The following is a 20,127-nucleotide window of genomic DNA, read 5'->3' as shown; positions in this document are numbered from 1 at the left end:
TATTATCAATCAAAATAAAATTATCAATTCAACATAGAACATAATTTATAAGTCCAGATTTATAGAAATCAAACATAGAAATAGAATTACAATTCAACATAGAACATATAAATAACCAAAATAATTTTATGCATATTATTAACCAAAATAAAATTACCAAAATAGAATTATAAACATATATATTCGGGTATGGGTTTGGATATTACCCATACCTGTTGGTTTGGGTTGGGTTTGGATTCAGATTTAGATAGAAAACAGCACTACCCATACCCATGCTATAATTTTCGGGTTTTACCCAAACCCGAATCCAAACCCAGTCAAACCCTATTTTTCGAGTTTGATCGGATTTGAGTAGGGTGCACACCTATTGGGTCGGATCGATTTTGCCATCCCTACCATCTCAACTCTCCAGATCTTAAATCGGACAAACATCTCTAGATTTTTTCTGATCAGATATACCCAAACTTCCCTGGAGAAGTCATCTGTAAAGATGACAAAGTATCTAGCTCCACTCCAAGCTACAATAGGTGCTGGTCCCCATACATCCGAGTGAACAAGTTTCAAAATAGCTTCACTCTGCTTGGAACCATTAGCAAACTTCATCCTGTGCTATTTGCCATAGATACAAAACTCACAAAGATCATCACCCTCCTTCTTGAGTGCTGGAATCAATCCTCTTCTACTCAATTCTGTGAGCCCTTGGTCACTCATGTGACCCATATGATAGTGCCACAACTGGTAGGCAAACTGCTCCTCTTGTACTACTATAAAAGCCTCCGTACCATCGATAATCATTGAGCCTTCCATCCTATATAGGTTGTTGCTCAGTCTTCTCCCTTTCATCACCACCAAAGCACCCTTGGAGATCTTCAAATACCCACTCTCCGACAGACAACTAAAAGCATATCCCTGCTTCTCCAAGTAACTCAGGGATATCAAATTCCTCTTCAGTTTTGGCACATACTTCACATTGGTAAGTGTCCGTATGACTCCATCATATATCCTTATCCTGATAGCACCAATACCAGCCACTTTACATGGGTGATCATCCAAGACTCACACTACCACCATCTAATTTCTCATAGGAGGTGAACCAATCATGATGTATAGTATAGTGGTAGGAACATGCTGAATCAGGTGTCCAATGGCTATCAAATTCTGCTGCCCCATCTGATACTATAGTACTTCATCTCCACTGTCTTTAGATAATAAAGCACTACTCCCACTGGTGGATCCAACCTTGCCCTTCCCCTTCTCATTCTTCAGAAGTGGGCAATTCCTCCTTAGATAACCAGGTTGATGATACTTGTAGCATTTCACAGCCTTCAAATTTTCTCAAGACTTTGATCTGCCCTTAGATTTATCTCGAGTCCTCTCCTTAGGTCTCCTTTTGAAGGAACCAGATCTAGGGTTTCAGGGTTAGATCTTGAAACTTTTTCAAGATCATGTAGCGGAAGACTAAAATAAATCAAAATTTATTTTATAAAATCAGAGAATCCCTAGATCTAAGATCCTGTTATATGATTATTATATGACATTAAATCAGAAATTAAAACATATAGAGAATGAACTACATGTTGATCATATCAATATGTTTCTATGCTATATCTAATGTATGTAATAAATAATAGATCATATCTATTACCTTGTAAGTTAGACGTTCTAACCTTGCTGATCCGGGCTTGAGGATAATGTTGCAAGCTACACATGCGTCCGATCTCTAGGAGTCATCCATACGAGCCCACGAATCTCAATCAGAAGTTTTGCTCCAAGAAATCAGCACAGTATGCTAGTACTGTGCTGATCCTTCTTCGATGGTTGATCAGGTGCCTCCTTCTTCTTGATTTGGACTCTTCCAAAGATAATAAATAGTAGGAGGAGTTTTAGATCTGAGACACTCTCAGAAAACTCAAGATGGAGGAAGGAAAGAGATGAACACAACAACGCTAGAAGAAGACCCTCTTCTTCTTCTCTTTGCTCTCTCTAGACATCCTATCTTGTGTCTATTATATCTCCACACCCCAACCTTCTTTCTCTCTAATTTGGATGCCCCAAAGGTCTCTCTTTGATCTATTTTTCAGAAAAATTTTATAAAAAAATTTATTTTATAAAGAGATATATGATAGAGTCCTTGTCTAGGTCAAATATCTAATCAAGGTTTATCCAAACATGACAAGATAAGGGGCACCCAACTCTTGGGCACCCCCTCCTTTTTGTACATGGACTAACAGAAAAGGGCACCTATCAAGTGCCATAAAAGTCATGAAAATTTTAGAAAAAATCTGAGTAAAATCGGTGCAAGAAGGAAAGAGTTTTGGATTTCTAAAACTCTATCTCATAGAATTTAAAATCCAAACTTATTCCTACTTTGATTTAATCCACAACCATCTTCCATGTAAGAAAGAAGAGAGGAAACCTTTTGGACGTGGTGAAGACCTGAGAGGATTTTTGTCGCACAAAATAAGAGAGAATTGGCATGGAATAAGAGAGAGGGCGTGGGGGGCTTATATGGTGCAAGGTAGAATCCTAGTCTTACTAGGATTCTATCTTATGACTTGTTTTAATTTGGTTTCTCAAACCAAATCAAACCAAAATTAGATCAACCTAATTAAAATAGATCTTAACCTAATTAAGAACTTAATTTAATCAAATTAAATTAGATTTAAATTTATTTTAATTTTTTAATCAAATTAGAAATTAGGTTGTCCCAAGTCCTAATTGAACTAGGACTAGTTTTTTCTTGCACTTGGCTTATCCAATAAATCAATTGGACTTGATCCAATCAAGTCCAAACTAAATATAATTAAATCATATTCAATTAGACTTAATTTCAGCCTATTGGCTTAATCAAATTAAGCTAATTAGTAATCAAATTACTAATCGATCCTCCTGCAACACTTGCACTAGGTTAAATGTCAATCGTATTGATCGTTTAATCCTAGAACGATTCTTAATCGTTGATCAACCATCCGATCGAATCGTGAACTCTAATGTGTGTGACCTCATAGGTCCGAACCTAAGTCGATAGCACAGAAATAAATTTTTGTACCAATCGAAGTGACTATCTAGCAATGGTACCCAACGGTCGGATAGGTCAAATGTGTAGAACAACATCCTTAGAACCCATACGGATATAGTTTCCATATAATTCATCTCCTTGACAAAAATGATCATAGGACACGTCAGAGTTCCACTGTCAACTCTGATCAGGTTGTCCACATTATATTTCAAAATATCAAATCCATCTGATGGATTACTCTGGCCAAGATTTTGCTAAATTGAAATACAGCGACTCATTCTTCTCCAACTCTTGAAGTGGTCAATCCCATCTCGATCACACTCTGACTTTGCAAGTACTTGACTGTGCCCAGAAGCCTTCCGTCACTGAATTAGAAATTCAATTAGTCCAGTACCAAAGCACAGTGAGTTGCTTATAAGTCACTAAGGCGATCTCAGGTCTAAGGGACACTTATACCTATATCCCATCAGAGACATTCTCGACAGCAGAATGCTCTGGAGTTGGTCACGTTCAATGACGATATACCCTTACATCTCACCTGTATGCCATACCAGTATCTCCATACTCTTTGGTTAAGAGGACAACCAACCCATATGGCCTACAGCGACCTATGCTCGATAGAAGCTATCATCCTTATTAACAGCCTATCATTTGGTCGTGAACAATTTTAAGAACTAATCGATAAATCCTCTCTTTATCAAATTTAAATAGTCCTAAGGACTTCATCATAACAACAGAGTTCGTTAGAAGATGAAAACTTATGATGAAAATGTCAAAAATATATTTTATTTATTAACAAATCAATTACAATACTTGGTTGCTCAACTATCAACAGCTTGACGATTGGCTTTTGAGACATATTTTCCAACACCTTTATCTTTCATTCACAGCAAGCACTTCCGAGTTAGGGCTACCTTTACATAGCTTTTATGAGAAACTCATTTGACCTGAGAACTCCAACCACTTAAAATTTAGGATCTCTTTTCCATACACCAAAGTAGTGATGAGACTATTATAAGAAACTAACAATGAACACAACAACAGGAGAGCTCTATCCTCCTCGTCAATCTTCACATCAAGGCTCATGGTATCTGAGCAAATTTGATTGAATTTCTGGATGTGGACAATCAAATCTCCTCCTTTGGGCATCCTCAAACTATACAGTTGCTTCTTCAACTACAACTTGTTTATCCTGTTCTTGCCCATGTATGTGTTCTCAAGCTTCTTCCAGAGTCCTTTCGGTGTGGTCTCTATGCTAATCTCAGGCAAAACCTAAACAGCAAGGTATATTCTAATTGTGCTAAAACCTATTTCCTCTAATTCCTCCCAATCTTCAATAGAAATTTTTTCAGACCTATCCCTAATCAAGACCTTATAAATTCTATTCTGAACTAACAGATCCTTCATCCTTTGCTACCAAAAAGTAAAATTTTTCTTGCCATCAAACTTTCCAAAGTCTGCTTTAAGGCTACTCGGTGCCATTCCATACAGATTTCAATTCCAACACAAGGAATACTCACAAATCTATATAATTCTGGATAAAACAAGGTAGATTACTCAAGATCAAGATAGATCCTTATCCAAATCAGGTGTCCAAGATCTTTCCTCTACCAAATCTAGCTCCAGAGCTCTGATACCAATTGTTGTCAGGATCGGATCTTTCCTTATTGATCATAAATCGCAGAAGCAGCAATAAAGATGGGAGGAAAACCTTGATGATGGATCAAATCAGGCATAGAAGAACCCTAGGCGTGAGGAAAAAGAGAGGAGAAACATGAAAGAGGGAGAGAAAGAGCAATTAGAGAGCAAAAGCCTCTATTCTGATTCCATTCTCTCAAAACCATATACAAAATTGTGTGTATGTGTGTGTGTATATATATATATATATATATATATATATATATATATATATATATATATATATATATATATATATATATATATATATATGGTAAATTTGATCTAAACCAAAAACTCTCCCAGCTAACCCAATTTGATATAATTTTCAAGCCTATGGACACCCATGTCTTGCCTTGCACACCCATTAGACTAAACCCCCTAGTCTAATCCTTGGATTAGCTCCTTAAGACTTCCAAAACCAAGGTTTTAAGTCACTAGAATTAAACCTAATTCTAACTCAAACTAGAATCCCGAAAAGGTTCTGTCCATGCCATCGAGCCGGCTCTATCAGGATCCGAACCGACTCTGGCACGCTTGATCCACAACGTATTAAAAACACTGCCTTCTATCCTACTATTCGAGTCAGCTCTATCAGGGTTCGAGCTGACTCGATCTGGATTCGAATCAGCTCGACCTATAGTCGAGCCAGCTTGATAGCTGTGTCATCCACTGGTATCAGAAACTCAACTCTTTGTCTGCTATTCGAGCCAGCTCTCTTAGAGCTCAAGTCGTCTCGACTACTGACTGATGCTTCTGATGCTTCCTTCGTCCCCTGGCCTTTCTTCATATGTTTCCAAAGCTTGATAGCACCACACCTGATCTCACACTCTCCCCTTGGCCTTTCTTCACCTGAGCTCACACCCTCCTCTTCCTTCTCACTCATTTCTCCTCCTCCATAGTGACTTCCTCCACCTCTCTTTTTTCCTGTTTATCCATTTCACTTTCTCATCTTCTTTTTCTTCCAAACTGCCCATAAACCATCCCATTTATGATGGTTTCTTCCACCTCTGCTCCTTTTCATTGGTAACCCATTCTTTCTCCTCTTCTTCCTCTCCACCTTCTTCTCCTTCTTATCCTACTCTACTTCTAACCTATTCCTTACCCGCGACAATTCTCCTCTCCTCTCTTTTCTCCTCAGCCACTTTTCCTTCTTATCTTCTTCCTCCTCCAAGTCCACCCATGAATAAGAGATATTTTCATCTATTGAAAAAAAAATCTAATATCATTTATTGATAAAATAAATAATTGAATCATCTTAAAATGTGTCGATAATTAGAAAAATTAGTTTGATAATTTTTAAAATATAAAGATGTAAATGAAAATAAGCTAAATTTGAAAAAAGTGTTCATGTAATTTTTTTAAAAAATTAACCACTGCTTATTTTTTGGAAAATCTGTTTATCCCGCTCTATCACTTTAGATAAAATTGAAATTAAGTGAGTAATATTGATTTAGCTACAAATTTAAAAATTGAATTAACTAGCCTTATTCTGAACCATTTCTTGGTCTTCTCGTCCTTCGATTTGCCTGGAGCGTGAGACAAAATCATTGAACCTGACTGCACCATCACCCAAGAACATACAACAAGAACATAAATTTTCACAGCATCATGGCCCAAAAATACACCATCCAGATGCTGTAGTCCCCAAGTCAGCTATTCAAATGCTGGTGGAAACAGGTTGATTAGGAAGGACTCGGCATTCTCTGAAGGTTACAAAGAATCTGAAGATACAGATGTCAAGGATAATTATAATTGATGCCTCTTTTAACTCAAAAAAACAAAAGAGAAAAAAAAAAAGGGTTACTGACTCCAAGCATACTAAAGAAATTTCAATAATATGTACAACATCTTAAAAAGGAACCATTAAATCCATAGCAAATTCATAATGCCTCTATTATACATCCAGATTTGGGATAAGGTGATTATCGCTGATCAATAAGTTTAAATTTTAAAATTAGACTACGGAGGAATACGTCTAGGCTCCCATAGCCGCACCATAACATTGAGTATAAGAGTAGAAGGCTACAAGAACACAGGAAGCACAAAAATAAAGAAAAAATGGGGCATTCTGGAGACGAAAGTCTGATCCAAGCAGTGCAGACACTTCTGCATCCTTTAGATACCGCAATCCTGTTGTACAAGTACCAACAAGCGACCATCAAGTTGAAGCAGGACCTGCACGGGTAGCGGAGCGGCGCAATGATAAGTTAATGTGGCTACTTTCCTGGGTTGCATGGCCATATGTGATAGAACCACAGCATGAGACTTTCTTCCAAGTTACAAGCTGAAATTATGGATGGAAGGCAATAAATTGTTCTACTCATCTAGTCTACAAACAAAAGCTAAAATAGCACGTTGGTTGCAAGGAAAGAGTACCTCCAAATTAAAGGGTCACATCATGATTGAACTACATCCCAGCGCCATATCGAGCCATCCTCACAACAGCTAAGGATGGTGCTGTAGTTTTAGAGTTCCCATGGTCAAACCAATATGTACATAAGAAAGGTGGATCAATGATCTTTTAAGGATGGATGTGCTCCAAATTCGATTGAAGCATAACGTATTGATATGATGTAGGTGTGACTTAAGTACCTTCCATCAAAGGACAGTGCTGTCTGCCTTATTGGAGATTTACATTGAGCATGAGCTAGCCTGTAACAGACTGATTTGTCAGCAAAAGCCACTGTGCATGATAGGAAGAGATGCAGCAAAAAAATAAGTGAGATTGTGTTAAAATAATAAAGTTCAAAATCATAATAACCTTGCTATGAGAACAGGGGGGCTGGACTGAAGCTCCCAAACATAAATCTTGCCTTCCCGATTTCCTGCTCAGTGGAAGTTGTTACCAGTTGATAATATCAAGATCACCCAAAAAACTGCTAAACATAAAACATTTCATAAAGAGAAATACTTTGATATAATAAGACAATATGTATATATTATATCAATAATCTTTTTTTTTTCTAAGTCTTATTCCCTCAGGAAATATTAGTTTCTCTACAAACAAGATTGCTCCCTGCTTCATTGTTAAAGTGGATGTTAGATGAGGAAATTTCCAAGCTCATTCTCTCTTCTTCAGGAACCTGTTCATGAAAGGACCAGAGAAGGCATTTCTTGATTTGTAGTGGAAAATCTTCTTAAGAACATAGAGGAAGAAATTAAATGCCTATTATTTTTTAATTCTGAGATGGCATGATAATGTTGAAGCTTGATGCTTGTAGCTTCATTTTCTTCCAAGAGTTTCATGCATTTCTAAAGAGTAGGGGATTCTCATGGGGCCAAACAAAGACTGAAAGGATAGTATCATTAGATTCACTTTCAATACATTTATCCCCAAAAGCTTTCATTGAGAGCTATATTTTTCATTAAAAAAAAGAGTAAGCAAGTACTAAAATTATTTTTGCACTCTATCGAGCTTTCTTACAAGTTAAGATCCAACTTGATGATGCTTCTAGGTTAGAATGTTCAAGTTTCAATTACAGAGTTCTGACTTCAGTCATTCTTCTTGTTATTTTATTGTTAGTTGTGTATCATGTGATCACTCAGTTAACAGTTTCTAGAGCAAAAATAAATGATGTGTGTGGAAAAATGCTTTGGGGACAGCCAAAACCACTTTCTATTTACATTCTAAAATATGCATATCGTATACAACTAATGGAATGCATCATGCACTCCACGCATCGTGCATTTTAAGATGGGTAACATGAAAGTTAGTTATGCCCTTAGAAGAGATAACTGTCTTTCATGTATGTGTCCGTGCATGTTTTTCTATCAAGGCAGTAATTTGCAAGTTTTCAGATGCCTCTTGATCCCACGATTAAGATTAGACATTAACTTTGGCTCTTACTGGCAGAGATGGTGCAACTTTGAACTTTCAGTGGCCACCACTTATTTGATTTGCCAATATGGCCGACTAGTTTGTGGATCCAAGGAGGCACCAAGAAAAGCTTTGGGCAAAGAAAAAGTAAGAAGGAGAAAGCAAGTAAAAAGAGGAAAAAAAAGAAATATAAAAACACAGAGGGGAAAGAAAAGAACAAAAGTAACAAAAGAAAGGAAAAAAATAAGGGAAGGCAGGCTCTTCTACTGGGTCAGATCCTCCCATTGTCCTCCTTATCTCAATCTATTGGTGCATCCTCATCCTTATCTGTAGCCAAATCTCAGCAGAGACTTATGCTCCGTCAGATTTAGTTCCATCCTTTCAGGTTTAAAAGCATGGAGTAGTGCAACAGAAGTTTCTTGAGTTAAAAATAAGCTGGTCAGTCCCCCTTCTCCAGTTTCGGGTTTGTAGAGCCCATGAGCCAAGTTTTAGATGCCACATAGAATTCTATGAGAAAAATGCACATAAAACACAGACACACCAGATCCAAATCAAAATTCAGACTGTAGCCTCTTGTGGATTTCACAATCCATATATTGAGCCAACATCATCTAATATAACTTGTGTATTAACAAATCTCTCTTGGACCAGGACTTTCGCCTCTTTTGGTTGCATGCCCACAAATTGCCTTCCAATACATGGTTACCCTCTACCTGAAAATTAATGGCCAGAGGCATCTCTTCAGTCCTGTTTGCAACTTTTTTTATTTCCATCTTCCTTTGAGAATTGAGAGGTCTAGTATGAGCTTACTGGATACTATGGTGAAATCTATTAAAAGGGCAGGCACAATGGACATCCAACTCCATACGTATTGGTGGAAGACTTGTTCTGGGTTCATGCAGTCCTCAACTGGTTCATTACACACTTAAACTATACATCATATTATAAAAACCATACATAAATAGACAAACTCTAAAGATTTTATCTGATAAGTTGGTAGTCTTGAAAGTCGAGAACTTATGAATTACTAGAGAAAAGGTATTGAAGTTCCAAAGAAATCAAGCATGAGAGATTTGGAGAGTAAATTCATGAAGAGTATAAGTTGGAGAGTGGACTGTAAGCTTGTAAAACTACTTGCTAAACTGGTCCATGCTTTTCAATCAAATCATGGATTTGGTTCGAGCAACTAGCATAGAGAGTGCACATCATACAAAAGATTTTGGGTTTTAATACCATCCATGGACCATAGAAAAGACCTTGGTACTTATTACCTATTCTTCTGGCACCATTATAGAGAACTTTTTATACAAGTTTGAAACTTAATGACCATCATTGATACTTACAAAGCCGATCAAAGATGGCATCAATTGTCAGTGTTATGTACATAGAGATAAAGGTAGAATAGCTCTTCATAAGGGCCTTGTGGATTCATAGCAAATTGCTGGGGCAGCTGGTCCAGCTGTTAATAAGTAATACAAAATGCATGCATCAATAAAAGAATAGATATATTCTCTATAAAGTGTTTGCCAAGTTGCCACATCAAATTCTTGTATACACATTAAAGCTCATGTCACATGTCCATGCAAAGTTTTAATACCAGTGAGATGGGGGGGCATCCCACTGTCCCAAGTGTCAGGATGGGGAACCATCCTTAGTGTCAGAATGGGACAGGTCAGAAAATGGACTGGGATGGGACTGGGATGGGATGAGACATCCATTGTCCTAAGAATGAAAATGCGAGGCATCCCACTCCAAAGAAAAAACAGTATGATTCCATCCAATAGTATCTAAAACCAAGTTCCACTAGATTCAAAGAGATTTGGTTCAGTTCCCGAACAAAGAGGCCATATCAACCTGATTCTGCACTCATTTGGGCCAGTATACCTTGACATGGGGGGTTCGGGTTAGTTTGGTAGGCCATGTTTAAAACCTTGTGTCCGTGTGATATTATTTGTCGCAAACTCTTTCGATGAGGAGATGGAGAGGAAGAAAATGTGGGACAGAAGGAAAGAGACTAGGGAGCTACTCTTACCCCATTACACTTATGAGCATCTCATGAATTTTTCCCCAAAGATATTGTTAGATCTTAAATTTTGCACCTAGAGTTCAGTGCATGACTAAGAAAATGATGCAAGAAAAACTTTTTTCTGTAAGTTTCATGGATGTCAAAAGAAAAGGTCTGGAATTGATTTGTAGACTTATTTAGCATTTATTAGGTACTTAATGAGTTTGACTCATTTGATCTGTCCTTTGAAACTCAAAGCAATTCTTAGGGGCAAGTTTGGTGTCAAAAATTTAAAAAGTACCTTGTGGTCATCTTCCATAAATTATAATATGGAAAAATTTCATAATTTTTTCAATTAGAAGGAGAAAAGGCATGTATTAAAGGCCTTGCATGTTTTTTTATTTCCCTATTATATTCTCCCATACCATTGGCTAGGTCTCCCATGGTTAAAAGAAGGTCGTTACAATGATTTGGAACGAGACTTAGAGAAATGTCCTGGCTACTTTCATAGGGAGGCCGACAATTACATGGTGGAGGAGGTATACAGAAATGCTCTAGGAGGAGGTAAGAAGAAGAAATAGTCTGAATTTGCACCTGATTGTAATAATAGATGCCAGATTTATAACATTCTAATGTGAGAACAAATGGTGGGATCATTGTTGCTATAAATAACCTGAAGTAATAAAATGGAGGAAGAAGAGAGTACATAAACTTATTACCTTAAAATAATTGTAACACTTACAAGCTTGCCAAAGGGGGCATTAAATATGTTTTCATCAGCGGCATAGGCTTAAACCTACATGGGAAACAAATAGAACCTCCAGCCTGGATACTTGGAATCTTTGACTATGTAACATGGCAAACACTCAGGGCCTATTAGAATGCTTGTATAGGCGATCCACAGGATAAACTCCATGCATGACAAAAGTTTAGAAAACAAGTGATGGTAGGAGAGATGCTTACAATCAGGGAAGGCTCCCAATCACACAATCCAGAAAGCAGGGATGCTAGATTCATTGTAAGAGGTGCTTTATGGCCTCCAAAATTTCTCTGAAATTATGTAATCCAAGGATTCCTTAAATGGGAAAAGCTCCAACCTTTCTACCAGTAACCCTTATCATGTCAGCCATATAAGCATTATTCCATGGGGAAGTTGTACGTGGATCCAAACAGCCCCTTAGCGTTCTTTTTTACCCTTTAGTGTTCTTGAACTCTACATAACGGTTCATATCATGAAACCATGGTGGCATCAATTTTCATTATCAGTTCTAACATGCTAAGCAATGGCATTAAGCCTCAAACTACATCTTTAGTTAAAGTTTCGCTACTCCATTGACTTGTAGAAACTGAATACTAATTCATGTATTTGTCCATGTATATATGTATGTACCCTTAGATACACATACACAGATGTAAGAAGTGTAGATAGGTTGCCATGTCAAATTTTTCTAGACAGTGCCATCTCTACCAAATTTTGGGATGATACTTTGTTGTTCTTATCTAGAAATCATTCCTGAACATTCCTCATCCCCAACTCATGAAGTTTCTCCCCTCTCCATTTCTCCCCCCAGGAAAAAAAAAGAAAGAGAATGAAAAAGAGAGACAGAAACCACTATAGGAGAACAAATAAACAAGAGGTTTTCAGACATGAGTCCAACAAGGACAAAAAAAGGTCCAAATGTTGGTATACAATCCATATTTTTATCAGCAAAGTTATATCAGAATGAACGCATTGCAGCCAATTATATATCCAAAATTTCGCATAATCAACTATAGAGGTTTACCTATTGCAGCTGCATTGTAGTGAAAATCACATGAAAACTTGATGAACCAGATATCACATTCAGGCACAGGGTATTTTTGAAGAATATCAACAGCTCCCTGAGCAGAATTTGCCAACAAAACAATTAGATCATACAGGGATAAAACCTCTGAACATGCAGAAGAAACAATACAGCCACTATAGCTTGCAATAACAATAACATCCGCGAGACCATGACATGATGGTAGTAGTATGTAGGTTGCATATATAATTAAATACTTATATAGTATTAGTAAACATAGAATGCCAGTTTACACAAAGAAACACGTGGGGCATGAATAACTGTGGAATCTTTGGTGCTCAAGTGCCTTTGGATAACAAAAATTACCCAAAACCTCACCTCTCCAGGACTTTGTTCCTTGGTTTTTGGCTCCCACAAAACAATTTCATTGTCAACACTCTGCAGTTGTCAACCAACATATATCAGTATACCTTGAAACTCATTTCATAATTCACAAGCTACAGCATCAACAAGCACCAACTGCAGAAGGATGTAAACCAAAAAGTCATACCAAACCATCAGTCAAGCTAAATCTGGATCAGTCATACAAATTGTAAATTATGATAGCAACATTGTAATTGTTCTCCATTGGATAAACTTCTATCACATACAGATGATCTGGTGGATATACTAGCTCCAGATCATGTAAGTCTTATTTTACATAGCTGAATCATTTAATCGTTGAAGAACTAACATCTTGATAAACATCTCTAACAAACACAAGGATTACCAACAGAAAATCTACCATGCTTTAAAAGAAATATCCGAATGTGAATTGATTACATTACGCTTTGATAGGACATGGTGATTTAGTGTTTGTTTCTTACTGCACATTGTTTAAATAAATTTAATGCAACTCACACTAACCAAGAATGATGATTTGAAGCCTGCAGAAAGCCAAGGACAGAGCAGGAGGGCCTCACAAAGATTGGGGTGCAAAGGCCCCCCAAAGTCCAGTCAGATTCCTTCGAAAGTTAATAACACCCCTCCCCTCAAAAAAAAAAATAATAATAAATATTAAATAAATAAATCGAATCACCTTTATATTTTTGGCTCCTCCTATATTTTTGGTCTAGTAGGAGCAATCCCACCTATCATGCAACTAAATTGGTGACTTCTTACCTAAAGTCTTGGAGATTGATTTTATCTTAATCAATAAAAAGAACAGGACACATTTCCTCTCTAGTTAATCCCTGTCATGAAGCAAACATCTATCACTGTCCGACATCCCAAAATCATTCAAAGCCTCCTTCCACATGACTTTTCTACCTTATGTGCTTGATCTCAGAAAACTCTAAGCCATCTATCTCACCCAAGCGGCTAACTTTTCAGTTTTTATTCAATCTTTTTTTTTTGGAAATACTTTTCGTTCACTCTCAAGCTAGTGATTAATAGAAGATCAAGAACAGTAGTAAACAAGTTAAAATGTAGAAGTCTTTGTCAAAACTAGTTTAAATAAATAAGCATGATCTGTGGGATTTTAACACCTACCAAATTGACCTTTCCTTTGAATACTAGAGCATCACATTCCTAATGGTATTTCTCCCATGGTTTGTTCTCTCAAATGACCTAAAAATAAAATCTCATGCAGAAACTGTGTGTGTGTGATCAAGAAGAGTAGTAAACAAGTTAAAATGTAAAAGTCTTTGTCCAAACTAATTTAAATAAGCATGATCTGTGGGATTTTAACACCTACCAAATTGACCTTTCCTTTGAATACTAGAGCATCACATTCCTCATGGTATTTCTCCCATGGTTTGCTCTCTCAAATGACTGAAAAATAAAATCTCACACAGACTCTCTCTCTCTCTCTCTCTCTCTCTCTCTCTCTGTGTGTGTGTGTGTGTGTGTGTGTGTGTGTGTGTGTGTGAGTGTGTGTGTGTGTGAGCAAGCATGATCTGTGGGATTTTAACACCTACCGCGTGTGTACATCCGTGCGTCTGTGCGTCCATGCTGTGTCTATGGCAATATGCTACAGCACAATCTATAGTGAAATCCTTTTACCTTTTTCTAATTCTTTTCCCTCTATTTGCAAGAATCTAATGAAGAAGCAAAGGATGAAGTGACCCCTCTGTTCATCATCTCTCCCTTTTTAGCTTAATGACATTATTGTGTTCAATCATTTGTCATTGTGCATAATGTCAACTAAGCCTTCAAGTGAAAGATCAGAATTCGAAGATCTTCTTGATTATTAAATTCATGAAACTTGTGTAGGTCATTGAAATTATTCAAACTTGATGCTACACTATAATTAAACATAAAAGGCAGACATTATAGAATTGATTTACTGTTAATCTATACTACATGATAGTGCATGACCTTTTGAATTCAAATTGGTCTCCCATAGTTAATTTGGAACAAGGCCCGCAATCCCGGTATCGGGTACAATATTAGTACCTCACCTATTCGGTAAGGTCAGTACGGTATGGTACTTATCCATTACCGAAATAGCTCGCTAACCATTTTTCTCAATTTCTCTCTCGGAACATCTCGATACTAGTTGGTACGCTTCAGTACAAATCATTATGCAACTCGGTATGCCTCGGTATGGGGCAGTACACCTTGGTACGGGATGGTACAAGGCTTGTATTGATTTGACGTTGAGTTGCATACCAATTTCCTCCCTGTATGGTATAGCTACGGCAAACCATGATCTGGAATCCGTATATCAGTTCTTCTATTTTAATTATTTCTCATTCTTTGGAGCAATAAAATATCTTATCATTTTATATATTTTAATTTAAGTATACGTTCATTGACAAACACCCCAAATGAAAAATCACGTTCCTACCCTTGCAGAAAGCATTCACACACACACACACACACATGTATATACATGTGTGTGTATTCGATGTCCACTCAAATCCAGTTAGATCCACATTGGACAACGAGGACTCGTATCGATGACCCGAGGTATTAGATGTGACCTATTACTTCTAAATTGCCTTCATGCCAAAAATAATGTGATTGGAAGATCCCTAGCCCATGCATCAAGTAGTCAAAAAATTAGATAGTCTAAATAAAATTAACTTATATATATATATATATATTTTTTTTTTTTTTTTTTTTTTTTTTTTTTTTTTGATCACTTGATGCATAGGCTGGAGGTATCCAAATCATATGATTTTTTATGCGTAAGCCATTTAGAGGTAGTAGATCACATCAAATAGCTTGAATCATCGATGTGAGACCCTCATTGCCTGATTTAGACTTGACCAGATCTAAGTGGAGATCCATTTAAGTGTAGCCAAGTCCAGCTCGATAAATACATAATCATATATTCACACTATAACAATGTTCATATATTCACTTCTCAAATTATATATTATTCGAGCTTGTAGAAACACAGAAAACTTATACACCATATCATCAAGTAAGCTGCAGATAGATGCCACCATTAACAGAAATTAATGTATAACTAGCTTAGCTAGAGCATTCGCTGCAAATATTTTATTTAATCTTACCCAGAACAAATTATAGCTAGATTAAATCTAGGTCAATCTAGGGAATTAGTCAACTAAGAATTAAGAATATACTCTTTATACTGCATGAGAAGTGATACTTCACCTTTGACAAGACAAAATCACCAAGCCACCTGGTGCAGTCAACATAGTTGGAGTGGACTGAAGCTATGAACACCTGAAGTGATAGTAGTCAAGTTATTTCATTGAAACTACAAATTAGTTACACTAATCTGTTGACATTTGTTTTGTCTTCTGATTGATATTCATAAAAGATTTCACACTCACTGGAAACTGCACATATTTTGTAGGAAATTTTGATGGAAGGTCAGTCCATGTAAATGACTTTTCAACATATGTCCAGAACTCTGTATGAGGTAGTTGATGTCACAATAAATCTACTTAATTACAGCACAGACAGTCACAAAGATCAATTCAAGTCACTTGCCTACCTTTCATCGACCAAATTTTAACAGTATTATCCATACCACAACTTGCAATGCGATAAATATCAGAGGGATGAAAATCCTACAAAACAAGAATGTGCTTAAATAGTGAACAATTTATATTTATCCATTGGTTTTATGTTGGTATAAATGCGAAGTCTAGATACAATAAAGATACAGTAAAGTAAGTCTTCACTATACACCACACTTACAACACTCAAAACTTCATTCCGATGACCTCCTGCCCCAGCAAATATCAGTATACAGATTCCAGTGTGCACATTCCACAGCCTAACTGATTCATCCTGTTTTTGAATATATCATAACATCATTACTCAAAAAAAAACAAAAAAAAAAAAGAAAGAATACATCACAACATCGAAACCATGTCTGAGTATAATGGCATTTAACTAGGATGAATCAATATGCTTATCTACCTTGCTGGCAGACACCACAAGCGAAGGCTTCAATGGTTGAGTCCTTATTTCATTTACCGAATCCCCATGGCCAACAAAACTCTGCAGTTACTTGCACATCACAACAAAACATCTAGTCCAATAATTCTATTTTGCATCAGACTTCAGATCGATTCTCCTAATCTAAATCATACGCTTTTCATAACATGAAAGGTCTAAACGAGGGATATGTTCTAAAAAGTATCTTAATCTCACGGTAATAATAGATCAATAACTTGAAAAAAATGATAAATATATATAAAAATATGTATCTATCTTCATGGTTTTGTTTTAAAAAAATCCCATTTTATAATTTTATATATATATATATATATATATATATATATATATATATATATATATATATATAAACAAAACCATGAAGATAGAGACCTATATTTATACACATACATACATATGTATGTATGTATATGTCTCTATAGAAGTTGTTTTTTCAATAGACATTTGAAATATAAAATTGAAACGAATGGCATACAACCTTATGTATCTTCTCAGTGCCAGCATTGATGACACGAATAATCCCATTGCTTCCACCCGCCACTAAAAGTGGAGTCCCATCAAGATCACAAGCCCAACTCAAAGTATAAAATGACTCATCCTTCTGAACTACAATGCAACATCGCAATCATTAGAAAATACGTAAAATCCTCTACTACCTAATCAACTCTAACAATTGCCCCAGTACGCAACCAATCAAAAATGAAACATTCATAAACCCAAAACTCTAGAGACCAGAAAATCTTTATGACTAAAACCCAAACTACAAAAGGAATTCAAATCACATAACTTTATACACTCTAATTGCTGTATCAATCAGTCAAAACCCAATAACTAGACATCTTACAAGACATCTTGAGACATCTGTCTTTGATTTTAAGAACTTCAGCAAATTCCCAAGTGCATAAATGATTGACAATCGGAACACAAACAATATGTCAACAGATAGTACAGCAAAACCCCATCACCAAACAAAATCAAACAAGATTAAAATCAAAAACACATTTTTAATATTTCTTTCCAAGTACTGTTAATAACTAGAAAAATTACAAGATATCAAAGCTATAGAAACATACATCCTCATCGACATATGCTTGCAGCACAGCAATGAGACCCTGTTCGAGGCAGCGATAAACAGTTACCTGTGACAAAACCATAACTTTTCCCACTTAAAGCCATAGTCACAAGAGATGAAGCAATTTTAGTCATAATTTCCGAAATGAGACGCATCGAACCATTAAAAGTCACAAAAAAAAAAAAAAAGGACGAAGGAAAGGGCCCACTTAGACGAGCGAGCGAGCGAGAGAAGGGGGGGGGTGGGGGGTTGATGTTTAGAATGGCATACTCGGTTGCCGCCGACGGTGGCGAAAACGTCGTAGTAGCGGGCGTCGATGAAGTTGAAGGAGATGGCGTAGAGGGGGCGCTTGCCCTCGTGAAGGCGGTTGCTCACCTTGTACTCCTTCTTCTTCGCCGGCGTCAAAGAACCCACCGCCGCCTCGCACCCAAGCTGCCCGGTCTTCGCCATTTCTCCTCCCCTCTCCCACCCTGAAAGAAGCGATGAGACGGAAGAATATTTCAACATAAATGGGTGAGGTTCAATCTGGTCTCTTGGACTCCGACTCCGACTCTTTGATCACGGAATTATAGTGAGGGAATGGCTCTCCGAATTCCTAGTTAGTTCTTCAAAGCTCCATTTGGTTGCGGGATGAGTCGGAATAAGTCCCACCCTTGATCTGTTATTCCACCAAATAGAATCCGGTCAAAAGCCGTCACAGACTAAGACTATCAAATATTATAGGGGAAGGGCCGAACTAGATTTAACCCTTAAAATGAGGCTAACCGTTACTCCTAGTACACTTTTTACCGCTAACCATTACACAGAATAGCATATGTTGCAATTAAACAAAATTTTGAGTTATTCCTTGAATAAAGGAGTCTTAGAAGTGAATTTTGTTGATGCTGGCAGCCAACCTGGCACTGGGATGAGTAAATCTATGGTTGCTGTTGCTTGACACCACCTGCAAATCGAGTCTCTTATCAAAATTGCTTCTGATGGAGATCTTTCGACGCTCAAGTTAGTCACTAGAGAATAATGGAAATGAGGAAGAAAGTAGAGCCTGAGAACTTATCTAAAAATCTCTTTTTCTCCTCTATTTATAAGTGGGGTGGCTGGCTAGTCTTGGAAGAAAGGGCAAGAGTAGTGAAGAGAATTATGTTGTTTCTGTCTTATCCAACCAAGATAAGCTATTATTTATTAGATTTAGAGCACATCTAGAATGTGGAGTAGTTGAGGCAACTACTCAATGCATAATTACTGCCACAAATCTTACGATGATACATTGGGTCGATACACCCCAAGCTGACTAGATCGGCATCTTACTGAGGCATGGCTAATGTTAGTAATGGCCGAGATGAACTGCCATCACTTGTCAGATGCCCAAACTCTTGAGTTTGAACTATTGATAGTTCAAGCGAAGAGAGTAGAAGTATCGAATAAAGTGATAGTTACCTCGGCTCGATATCTGTTTTGCTTATCAATGTATGGACACATGGTGGAGGCTAGTTGGTTGAAATGAATTGTCACATGCCTCGGATGCAGCAGTGGGGATCCATGGGAACCTGGCTTAGCCAATCTCAAGTCGACGTGTGTCAAGCATCCATCAGATAGGCTAGGGCCAATGTGAGATTAGGGTCATTTCCACTATCTATAAATAGTGATCCGCCCCATTTGTCCCGACTTCTTGCACTATTGTTGGTCTTTGGCAATTTTCGATGAGAGCTCGAATGCTTTTCGGTGTACTTCCAATGTCTCTCTAACTAACTTCTAGCAACAAGCTCAAAGCAATGATCTGAGGTTAGTTCTACTTCGGATCGACCCCATCCTTTCCTATTTTCTTCTTTTTTCTCTTTCTTTTTGAAATCATTTTTTGAAATCGTCCCTAGATGAGTGGTACCCTTGGCTTGGTTGGGAGTTAGTCGATCGACCAAGACCCACTTCGGAGCTGGGAGGCATCTTCTTCCTCGAAATACGAATTCAAGGAGCCTAAGGTCGGAGATGAAGAGGTCTTCAACCCCAAGTGCCTCCAGCTCGTCTTCAATCCTAAGGACTTGTAACTAATCCAACCTCAGTTCCAAAGCCCACCCGAGTATCGATTGGAAGCCCCAGGCTCGAGCAACAATTTGCAATCCATCACAAGGTTGGCTCAGATTCTACGAGGAGTCCCCAAGGGCCGGCTTAAGGCTACTCCTTCACCCCTTTATTATCTGTCTTTTTTGCTTTTTTGACATCACCCCAAGCTTGATTGTACCGAACTTGTGGTGATTTATTGTAGGCTTCACTATCTGACTTTTCGTCTCGCTTTTCTAAGCTTACTTTACTTTTAAGAAGTATCCTATAGAGTGA

The 20,127-nt window shown here is 37.3% G+C and overlaps 1 protein-coding gene across 7 annotated transcripts; it reads right to left on the bottom strand.

The window, feature by feature from the left end:
- Positions 1 to 6,548: 6,548 nt before the first annotated feature.
- LOC105033319 (polycomb group protein FIE1) lies at positions 6,549 to 18,432 on the bottom strand. Of its 7 annotated transcripts, none has more exons than XM_010908057.3 (14): positions 18,070 to 18,426; positions 17,801 to 17,866; positions 17,203 to 17,328; positions 16,689 to 16,769; positions 16,464 to 16,556; positions 16,258 to 16,333; positions 16,094 to 16,173; positions 15,912 to 15,983; positions 12,684 to 12,743; positions 12,306 to 12,402; positions 7,461 to 7,524; positions 7,292 to 7,351; positions 7,076 to 7,156; positions 6,549 to 6,983 (listed from the first exon to the last, which is right to left on the bottom strand). In XM_010908057.3, the coding sequence occupies exons 1-13, from the start codon at positions 18,304 to 18,306 to the stop codon at positions 7,096 to 7,098; spliced, it is 1,173 nt and encodes a 390-aa protein (XP_010906359.1). In that variant the 5' UTR covers positions 18,307 to 18,426; the 3' UTR covers positions 6,549 to 6,983; positions 7,076 to 7,095. The 7 variants fall into 7 exon arrangements, with proteins under 7 accessions (XP_010906359.1, XP_010906358.1, XP_073114094.1 ...); XM_010908056.3 differs by having other exon boundaries at positions 6,549 to 6,874; positions 18,070 to 18,425; XM_073257993.1 differs by having other exon boundaries at positions 17,206 to 17,328; positions 18,070 to 18,421.
- Between the last annotated feature and the right edge of the window lie 1,695 nt (positions 18,433 to 20,127).

This window comes from Elaeis guineensis, chromosome 5 (genome assembly GCF_000442705.2).
Source record: "Elaeis guineensis isolate ETL-2024a chromosome 5, EG11, whole genome shotgun sequence".
In the NCBI taxonomy this organism is placed as follows: Eukaryota; Viridiplantae; Streptophyta; class Magnoliopsida; order Arecales; family Arecaceae; genus Elaeis; species Elaeis guineensis.
Note: the sequence above shows the minus strand (reverse complement) of the source record. Positions and strands in the feature narration are given on the sequence as shown.

Excerpts from the sequence above, each read along its gene's own strand:
- LOC105033319 (XM_010908057.3), bottom strand. The coding sequence starts at position 18,306 with ATGTTGAAATATTCTTCCGTCTCATCGCTTCTTTCAGGGTGGGAGAGG. Across the intron at positions 7,352-7,460 it reads CCCCCTGTTCTCATAGCAAG|GCTAGCTCATGCTCAATGTA; the intron begins GTTATTATGATT and ends AGTCTGTTACAG. Across the intron at positions 7,157-7,291 it reads GCACTGTCCTTTGATGGAAG|CACCATCCTTAGCTGTTGTG; the intron begins GTACTTAAGTCA and ends CTAAAACTACAG.